The sequence below is a fragment of the Choloepus didactylus genome, chromosome 7, assembly GCF_015220235.1.
Source record: "Choloepus didactylus isolate mChoDid1 chromosome 7, mChoDid1.pri, whole genome shotgun sequence".
NCBI classification, from domain to species: Eukaryota; Metazoa; Chordata; class Mammalia; order Pilosa; family Megalonychidae; genus Choloepus; species Choloepus didactylus.
Window position 1 is genome coordinate 78,143,113 of NC_051313.1, and position 11,125 is coordinate 78,154,237.

Below are 11,125 nucleotides of genomic sequence, written 5' to 3' on the forward strand. Positions count from 1 at the left end.
ACTTGAGAAAACATATAAAAGGAAATGTCTATAAATATATTTTGTAAACTGTTTATGTCAAAAATGCATAGAAATCCAATTTTCCATGTGTATATATTGATTAGGATTTGGGGCTTTTTTCTTCCAATTAGAAAAAAAATGAATTAGTTAATAAAAGCCTTCACATCAGAAGGCCCCAAATTTAAGTGCTCTGCTGTATTGAGTTTGCTCTGTTGTATTGAGTTCTGCTGTATTGAGTTGGTAATTAACTATGAACTTTGGCCCCAATCTGTGTGTTAAATACTCTGTAGATTACTAATGTTAGAAAAACTGTATCTATAACTACAGAGAGAAAAATTATTACAGATTACACCTGATTTGACTGAGGTCACTTTAGAAGCCACAAATCACCTCTATATGGGTTTTATTCTGGGATGAAATTAATATAGTGTACGAGCTGGAATGAAATTTGCTCATAACTTTGTAACTCCAATAAAATTCATAACATTAGTTTATTGTACTAAATTATGAAAAGACAAGAAGAGACTTGGGGACTCTTCCTTCCTCCCTCCCTCCCTCCCTCCCTTCCTTCCTTTCCTCCATCCACACCTCCCTGCTACCTTCCTTCCCTCCCTCCCTCCCTCTCTCCCTTCCTTCCTTCCTTTCTTTCCACATAAATAATGGCATTAATCCCCAAAGCATTACATTTGCTGGACTCCACATGCATCAGATAGCTTTGCTGTGTAACAAGCCACCTCAAAATTTAATGGCCTAAAACATACTTAATTTCTCACAATTTTGCATGTTGGCTGGGTAATTTTAAAGTGAGCCAGACAAGCTAAGATTTGGGAAAAGATAGATAATAATGAAACATGGATTTAATAAACCTGTTCAATAACTTTCAACTGATAAAAGTCACTTCCATATAGATATTGTTTCACTATCTCTAGAAACAAGATGAAATATGCCTCCACATATATAAAACAAAATACTCTGGGCCTATTTATATTCTTTTAAATAAAGATTATGTAAGTTATGTGCATAAATATTAAACACTATCTTTTATTATTAAAGTAGTATTTGTGTAAAATAAACTGTTACTTGGCCCTGTCAACTATTTCTGAGACATTCTATTTAATAACATAATCTGATTAATAGAATTAGTATATATACTATGTGTGCCAGTTTGAATGTATTATGTCCCCAAAAACGCCATAATCTTTGATGCAATCTTGTGTGGGCAGATATATTAGTGTTGATTAGATTGTGATTCTTTGATTGAGTGTTTCCATGGAGATGTGACCCACCCATCTGTGGATTATAACTCTGATTAGATAATTTCCATGAAGGTGTGGTCCTATCCATTCAGCATGGGCTTTGATTAGTTTACTGGAGCACTATACAAGCTCAGACAGAAGGAGCGAGCTTAATTCAGCCAAGAGGGACACTTTGAAGAACACACAGGAACTGAGAGAGGAGCTGCAGTTTTCAGATGGCCTTTGAAAGCAGACTTTTGCTCCAGAGAAGCTGAGAGAGGACAAATGCCCCAAGTGCAACTAAGAGTGACATTTTTGAGGAGCTGCAGCTTAGAGAGGAATGTCCTGGGAGAAAGCCATTTTGAAACCAGAACTCTGGAGCACATGCCAGCCATGTGCCTTCCCAGTTAACAGAGGTTTTCTGGACATCATTGGCCATCCTCCAGTGAAGATACCTGATTACTGATGTGTTACCTTGGACACTTTATGGCCTTAAAACTGTAACTGTGTAACCAAATAAACCCTCTTTATAAAAGCCAATCCATCTCTGGTGTTTTGCATTCTGGCAGCATTAGCAAACCAGAACAGATTTTGGTACCAAGAGTGGGGTGCTGCTGAGTTTGCAAATACCAAACATGTTGGAATGGCTTTTTAAATGGATAAGGGGAAGATTCTGAGACAATTTGTGAGAAGCTTGATGGAAAAAGCCTAGATTGCTTTGAAGAGACTGTATGTAGAAATATGGACTCTAAAGATACTTCTGATGAGGCCTTAAATAGAAATGATGAATGTGTCATTGCCAACTGGAAAAAAGGTGAACCTTGTTCTAAAGTGGCAGAGAATTTGGCAAAATTGTGTCCTGGTGTTGAATGGAAGGCAGAAATTGAAAATGACACCCTGGAATATTTAACTGATGAGATCTCTAAGCTAAATATAGAAGTAGCCTGGCTTCTGCTTGCAGCTTACAGTAAAATGCAACAGGACAGAGATAAGCTGAGAAATGAACTCTTGGGTATGAAGAAACCAGAAACTGATAGTTTGGAAAATTCTGGGCTTCCAGAAAGTGAGACCCCAGAGGATACAGCCCCACGTAAGGATGTGACCAAACATGGAGACCAACAGCCATTTCAGTACAAGCCAGGATTGGAAATGGAGTTTCCAGATTTGTGGAAAGTCCTATTGTCTTATGGTTTTGACCCCTTTGTACTTCATGCCAAGCCAACAAGATTTTTGCAAGATCTATTTAGATGGAGACACTGCTGGTCTGGACTGGAGAAAGGACAAATTGAAGGAAATGTTACTTCAAAGACAGAGCCATGGAGATTGAGGTCTGGAGTCAAGAGGTCTCAGGCTGGGAGAGTGGAGCAGCCCATGCACGTGGAAAGGGTGAGTTTGCCCCAGAGGGAGAGCGTGGGCCTTCTGCCTCGATGCTGAGGAAGAGTGCTGCCACCCCAGGCCCCAGAGAGGGTGGAGCACATTCCCCAGGGATTGGGGAGAGCCTGGCTGCCACCCCACTGTCTGGAGAGGGGAAAGCCTTTGCCCCAGCGAGGCAGAGTCTGGGTGGCACCCCAATGTTTGAAGACGGTGGGGCCTATGTGTGAATATGTTGGAGCACTCACCCCAGTGTTTGGAGAGAAAAGGGCTGCTGCAAACACCCTTGGAAAGTGTGGGAAAGCTGCTCTCTCAAGCCCCAAGGATAAAAATGACTCTCAGACTTTGAAATCTAATGGAGTTTGCCCTGAGAGTTTTAGGAACTGTTTTGGTACATTAGACCCTGTTTTCCTTACTGTTTCTCCTTATGGCAATGGGAACATTTATACTATGAATGTCCCTCCTTTGTATACTGGAAGCAGATAACTTGTTCTGTGTTTCATAGATACACAGCCAGAAGGGAACTTTGCCTTAGGAAAGACCACCTGTAACTGATTTTGATGGGATCTTGTACTTCACTATTGTTACTGAAATGATTTGTTTCTGTGACATTGTGATGGGATGAATGTGTTTTGTATATGGAAAGATCATGTCATTTTGGGGTCCAGGGGGTGGAATATGCCAGTTTAAATGTATTATGTCCCCCCAAACGCCATTATCTTTGATGCAATCTTGTGTGGGCAGACCTATTAGTGTTGATTAGATTGTAATTCTTTGATTGAGTGTTTCCATGGAGATGTGACCCACCCAACTGTAGATGATAACTCTGATTAGATAATTTCCATAGAGGTGTGGCCCTGTCCATTCAGCATGGGCCTTGATTATTTTACTGGAGTACTATATAAGCTCAGACAGAAGGAGCGAGCTTGCTACAGCCAAGAGGGACACTTTGGAGAACGCACAGGAGCTGAGAGAAGAGCTGTAGCTTACAGAGACATTTTGGAGACGGCCTTTGAAAGCAGACTTTTGCTCCAGAGAAGCTGAGAGAGGACAAAGACCCCAAGAGCAACTAAGAGTGACATTTTTGAGGAGCTGCAGCTTAGAGAGGAATGTCCTGGGAGAAAGCCATTTTGAAACCAGAACTCTGGAGCAGATGCCAGCCACGTGCCTTTCCAGCTAACAGACGTTTTCCGGACACCATTGGCCATCCTCCAGTGAAGGTACCCAACTGTTGATGCATTACCTTGGACACTTTATGACCTTAAGACTGTAACTGTGTAACCAAATAAACCCCCTTTTATAAAAGCCAATCCAATTCTGTTATTTTACATAACTACAGCATTAGCAAACAAGAACACTATGCATGGATTACCAATTTGCTAATTTGAATATAATAATAAAATTTACCCAGATTTTTTTTATATTATAGGCCCTTTTACTATATGTATTTGTACCAAATACTAATTCTTGAAAGCTATTATTACTTGGATATTGCAAAATGCTAGCATTAAGAGGGGCCAACTCTAGGAATTAATATGTTTGCACACTCAAAAGGAGAGAAGATGGTATTGTGGTGACACAGAATGTTAACCCTGCAAGGGACTTTAAAAATGATCTCTAACCCCCTCATTTTGCAGTGAGAAAACAAAGGCACAGGCATTTTGAGTTACATCTACAGTAAGAACAATTCTGGATTTCACTCTTCCATACTTTGTTAAGGGAAGACAATGGGAAAGTTACTTTAATTCTGTTAGGGAGACTTGAGGCCTAGGTCTTCTTTTCACTCTTTTGCCTGAATATTTCGATATCTTTTTAGACATGGAAAGAATTTTATGATAGAACAGTATTTCCATGAAAAAAAATGAGATTTTGATTTAAGGGTTTCTAGTATAGCAAAAAATTGTATGTACATTTAAAATCTTTACAAAATCTTCGTAGCTAAGTATTCTTCAGTGTATAAGAAATTCACACATTTCATTATTACTTTGCTTTCATATCATTTTTATCTCAAATTCAAGCTGAATGATCTAAGGAATGGAAATTGTTCCATCTAGTGGTCAGCATGAGGTAAAGTTAATGAAACCAAATTAAGAAAACATTTTCGTTTTGCAGAGGATCATCCATTGTACATAATTAGCATGGACTTTTAGGAGTATGGCATAATATGATTTAATTAATGTTTACTTTGATGCTTACTACTTAAGTAAAAATAAAATTTAAATAGTCTTTATTTGAAATTAAAGTGAAAATAATAGGTGTTCATTTCCTCATGGTGTTGATAAACGCTGTATAAGATTCTGCACTCGCTGGTATAACATTGCCATGTCATGGGTGAGTAATAAATTTTTCAGGCAAAGAATTTTAGGTTTAGTTCTTTTCTTTCATTTGCTCTGTGTAATCTTAGCGATGGCAGGACACTGTGTTTATTGTACTCACCAATGTTGCTCCGTACCTTGTACAGTGCCTTGTGCACAGCAGGGCTTCGATAAATGGCTCTTGAATGGTCGAATGAAAAAGTGATGATGATACATGTGCCTGGAGGCCTTATTATATCAATAAGAGCACAATTAACCAAATAAATTTAAATGTTAAACATCCATAATGTAACTGGCACTGTTCTAATTACTACCTTGATATATTTTTTAAATTTACTTTTATAAGAATGAATTTAAATTTAAAAGCATATACAGAGTATTGCCACTGGTAGAGAAGTGGCAATCAGAGACAAAAATGTGTCAACTCTATTGTTTTCTTAGGGATAATGAATATCTCCTTATTAAAACTCAAGTCCACACATACTTAAAGAGCATAATGTGTCTAAATATTGTTTGAGCAAAAAGAGTGTGCTCTGGAGAATAGAGTCACTTCTAGGAAGTAGTTTCCCACTATCACTGTGTTCAGTTCTATCTTTGAGTAAAATTGACCTAATATTGCTAGAATATTAGATTTGGTTTCTAAAGGGCTTAAGAACCTTGGAGGTAAAGCACATAGACTGATATAAAGAAGTTACCCAAGTATAGTAAAGCACTGCAGGAAAAGCTATTGGGCTCATGCACCTGTTTTTGTTTGTATTGCTATTTAACATCTACAGTCGCAGTGATACGATGTGATATTGATCCTCACATAAACTACCAATTTGATTTGCAGTTTAACTGAAAATGCCATATCTTTCTTTTCTTTATAGAAAGCATCATCATTCATCAGTTACGTATGAACTCCAGATGAAATGGCAAACCAAACACATACTGGGTGTGCGTACTTCCTCTGAATCCCTGTTGAATGGATAGAATTTCTCGTCTTCCATCATCACTAAGGTCCTCCATGCTACTGATCATTACTGGAAATGATTTACTACTTCCAGTGAAGTTATTTTCTTCAAGATGTATTGTAAAAGCTTAAAATGGCCTTGTTGATATACGAAAATAGGTAGCAAGAGCAGTTCAATCTTTGTGCCAAAAGAATTTTCTCTTCCTTTTGCAAAGCTTTCGGGTCCATGGGCACATGCTATGTAATTTATTTTTTAATACACTTTGTAATGTGATTTTTTCCCCCTAAAGTCTTTCCTTTTTCATAGTCTATGGCACATATATCTGTAGAATACACCATTAGATCCTCAAAGTGTTGATTTTTTTGCACCCAAATGGTAACATAATTATTTTATCAACTTGTTATTTCTGAAGGAAAGAATGGACAACACTACATTTTCTGGGGTAAACTCAAGAGGTAAAGCTTAGAAGCAGGAGATTCTCGAGAGTTTTTATTACTGCTTGTACAATGCTATGGTTCTGATCATGGTTCAATGCTAACAAATAATGCTCTGACATAAGCGCTTAACTTTAAATATGTAAAACCAGTTTTTAAAGCTGTTCTTTTGGGGGTGCTTGCCAGGAACCCTGGATGAATTGATTTTCACATGGAACAAATTCATAAAAGGAGATGTATGAGTTTAGCCAGTAAGGGTTACAGGAACTGATTGACACTTCAATTATGTTTGTTTGCCTTACTTACTTATACATACAGGTGTAATAAGGACTGTGATATCAAGATATTTCTCACAACTTACCCTAATGAAAGCTTGAAAATAAAACTGACATAAATAATGTATGTTTTAAAAAGTAGTAAGAGATATCCCAAGATAACTTTTTTCTTGAAAGATATGATTTTCACAGATCTTCATGCCATATATAGGTTGGAGAATATATTCTTTAATGATAAAAAAAAAAAACATGCCTTACTTTAAATCTCAACATCTAACCTTCAAATATAGTTTTTAAGTCTTTGTTAATGTGGATATGTTTCCAATAAGGTCTTAAAAATAACACCTAAGTAAATTCAGAGTTGAAACATCAGTTGCTGAATTCAGAAACCATATATCATTTAAGTTTGCTGAGATTAAAAAAAAGAATGCTTTTGAGTGTCAAAAGGATAACTAAAAGCCAATATAATAATGTTGGTCTATTTCTGCAGTCTACAGGTTGTAGCCAGATTAAAAAGCCCATAGAGGGGAGTCCACACTGAGTCTCTGGAATAGAAAAATTAATGTTGGATTTCCTCATCTATGTGTACTTGCAAGGTTTTAAAGTATACCTTGTGGAATTGGAAAATCATATTCAGTTTGTATTAGAAATTAAACAAGTATATTTTATGTTAAAATAACTTGATTTTCCTAAGTAAAAGAAATGCTGGTAGGCTTGTTCTAGCTTGACTGATTGTGAAAGCATCATATAACCTGCAGGGCTTTTGACTACTGATTAAGAAAAACTAGCGTGTGTATGTGTGAAGATCATTAAAATTGTTGTTCCTGGGTTTTGTTTTCTAAATGTTGAATGTAATGACATTTTCAATTTAAAAAAAAAGTTTTATTTAATAATGTTATATTTCTGACTCATTGTTAAGTTCCCTATTTGCCAATGTTTATACCTCTGATGGAAAAAATATTCTGAAATATCACAGATCAGACTTTGTGGCAAATAATTTTTTCTCAACTTGCGGAAACTTTGTTACACTAATATTGAAAGGGTGGAGGACAAGATTTGGAATACTTTTGACTTTAAATTAAAACACTAGAAGTGATTTATACGTATTTGGATCTGAAATTTTTTTCTTCCTGAATTTACAATGAAATTTAGTACTTGCAGTGAAGACATGGTGAGAATAATATTGCAATCAGTTACTTATGTAGATGCTGAGCTTTTTTTCTGTCCACTCTATCATTAATTCCTCTGTTTAAACCCAATTGGGATCTGAATGACAGATGAGTAAAATTAATCCAATTAATTTTTAAATAAAATAGGACATGAAAAGTCAACTGAAGACAAAAAAACACCGAATGATCATATCTTCATCTAATAAATAAGCAAACAAGTTCATAAATAATCATATCTCAATATCCACATCTAATTGAGAGAATTGCCCCATATGCAATCCTGGCACTATCCTAGGTTCACATAATTTCCATACCTTTTTATTATAAATAAATTCCCAATCATAAATCAAAACACGATCATTTTTTGAATGGAATAATTGTAAAATGTTTTCTAAAATATACCCTAGTCATTGTTTCCAGTTCAAGGCACCTCAATCAAGCAAGTCCATTATTTTCCCAGTTTCTTTTTCATAAGTGTTTTTTTTTTTTTTTGCAAGCATCTTCTGCAGAAATTTTTTAAAAAACATTTCATAAAATACTGATTTTTTTTAAATTAAATTTAATTTTTTTTTGCAAAGGTGATGGATTGAATAAATATACCAGATGTCAGATTCCTGGAATGTTCACAAAAGGAGAAAGATTGATTCTGTCTTAGGAAAACCATAAAAACAAAGCACACTTATTTATGGTATAGATTATCTAATTTCAACATTAATAGAGACACTAAAACTACTGAATTATTACAGTTTCTAATAGTCAGTGGCAGAGCAAGAGTAAATGGTATGTCAGGCAATGTAATATGTTTGTGCCCTTTCTCTTTATGCAGTGCTTGGATTTTCTTAGAAATGAATAAAAAACATAATGAAGCTGGGTTTCTTCATGAATTTGATGTGCAACAAATCTAAAAGTAGCAACAGTTCAAAATGGAAATTTAAAAAAACCCACATAACTGCTCCATTTCTATGCCTCTGTTAAAAATACTAATTAGAATGCAAAGAGGAAAACAATGAAAATTGCTGTGATAAGATTATAAAAACCTGGAGAGTTTGGTGGATAACTTTGACTACTGACCATTAGTATTTTATTTTATGAAATTTTCAGTATTTTCTTCAAAACTATAAGATGTGATGACAACTGTGTTTGTTACTTAGGGAAAATGCTGTAGATTGATAAATTTGAACAGAGGTTGCAAGATACTTTATTTTTCCAGTGTTATTTTTGGCTTCTTATTTTGGGAATTTTACCTTACCATTTATAGATTTTTGTTATTTTATCAGGGCAGATTTATATTTATTTAATCCAGATTTTCTTTAAAATATGAAGTGTTAGCTTCTTTAATATAAGAGGCTTACAATGTGATTAGATAGTCTTAGAATTTTTGCAGATTTAATGGATTTTCAAAAACAAAAGTGCATTGAAATATTTTGGAAATACATTCTATTTTTCATAGCTTTCTTAATTTTGTCTCCTTTAAGTTTTATTAATTACATGAGAAGTTTATTATTTTTCACAGGAGCCAAGTGAATTTATGGCTGTCTTTTATATGAATAGAATATCGTGCTTTCAGTTCCTCATGGATTCTCAAAGTTATTCAACCAATTAAGATCTTCTCTGTATCGCTTCTAAAGTCAACCGTGTTTATCAAAATCTCACCAGAGGGTGAGAAAAAAAATAATTGTAATTAAAAAGCATTGTGCAATATTCTTTTTTGAGTTGGAACATAATCTTCATAAAATTAAAATAATTTAAAATACATTCATCCTTGTTTTTATTTAAAATATTTTAGTTTTCACTTCTACAATTTATGTTTTCTTAAGAACATGATACCTTTCACTGTGGATAAGTAGAAGTGGTATAGCAGGTTTGGAGTCAGAGTTAGTCTACATCAAAGAACCAAGGATTAGGTAGTTTTAGAGACTGAAAAAATGAGGGATGCTTTTCCTCTGAGTAACATCATATTTTGATCCACTAGTATGATGAAAATCGCAAGATCCCAAGAAATGGAAACTGGTAACAAGGTTTCACTCAACCTTTTATCTTCCCGAAATGCATTGTCAATAAACATTCAGATATTACCCACACTGCTTTATGCTGTCAATCTAAGGTTGATTACTCAGTAGAGCAAATGTTCTATGAGGTTTTGCCAGCAGCCCACAGCCCAGCCTCTGCAGATGGATAGTTTACAGAAAGCAGGATGGGATTGAGGGAAAAGTTGTGCTCTGACTTCTTTTATTTACCAGCCCTGTGGCAGAAATGGGTCTACATTTGTGTTTGCTATATGTGGGACAAAACAGAGCATTTCTTCTATTATTTATAGATATACCTATCAAAAAAGCAGGCAAGTATGGTGTCTAAACCAAGACACTTTCCACAATGGTGTTGGGGATCCTTGCCGAGAGGGCCTGTCTTTGTGGAGCAGAGCCCTTTGGCAGACATGGTTTAAGAGCATTGGCCAAAAGTCACTGTCTGTTGATCTAATGACTTCTCAGGAAAAATGAGCCTCAGGCTCTCCACCAGGGTCTTCTGTGATAGGCAGTACACCATATTTGCTCAAACAGGTTTGTCTTGACCATAGATAGATAACAACCTGATTTGCCTAGTTTAAAGGCTCTTGGCCCAATCTCTAGGAGACTGTGGTCATGGAAACTGCAAAGTAATGAAGCAACTCCAGTTTTCTTTTATTTTAGTTGACAATGTTCCAAAACAGGTACAAATGAAGGAAGTTGAAGTGTCCCCTAGCCACTTCCCCTGCTCCAGCAGCCAGTCAAGGTTTACTCGATCAGGAATAAAAGTGAGGAGAAAATGGGCTCTTTCCACCTTCATCCCCTTGAACTCTGGGTGTGAGTTGCCCTTAAGGAGCATCAGGCTCTTCCCTTGGGTAAGGAAACTGGGGTAACTTCCCTGGTCCCAATGCTTGTTGGCAGTAGGGAATATTGTACCATACTCCTTTTTTTACCTCTCTCTGTCAGTGTTATTGAAATCTGCTTTTGAAATTTGTTTTTAATGATATCCCACGGGACCAATAAAAGATGTCAACTGAGGCCTCTTTTCAAGTGGATTATCTTGAGCAACCCTCACTGAATGACTCCTATGTTTCAGGCACAGCAACTGGATCTGATATTGTGTTGGAATCCAATTTCCACACCTGGAATTCCCAAGTTATTAAAAAAAGAAATTTAAGACAGTCATCCCTTATTTTTTCCTGGTATTATCCTTCAGACTTCTTTCAGAGATAAGTATTTCTAATAAGAAAATCCTTTTTTATTTTCTCTTCAGGAGCATTTTCCTATTCCCTACATTTGCCCCATGCCACCTTATGTTAACTGGCATTGGTGTACAAAGCTGACTCTCCAGTTTGACTGTAAGCTTCTTA

General features: G+C 35.9%; 1 protein-coding gene across 2 annotated transcripts in view; it reads left to right on the forward strand.

Moving 5' to 3' along the window:
• Positions 1 to 7,679, forward strand: part of FILIP1 (filamin A interacting protein 1) — a 370,688-nt gene extending 363,009 nt beyond the window's left edge. For both annotated transcript variants that reach the window (XM_037843876.1, XM_037843877.1), the window contains one exon: positions 5,791 to 7,679. In XM_037843876.1, the coding sequence (XP_037699804.1) occupies positions 5,791 to 5,831 (41 nt within the window). In that variant the 3' untranslated portion in view covers positions 5,832 to 7,679. The remainder of the gene's footprint in view (positions 1 to 5,790) is intronic.
• The last annotated feature ends 3,446 nt before the right edge of the window (positions 7,680 to 11,125 follow it).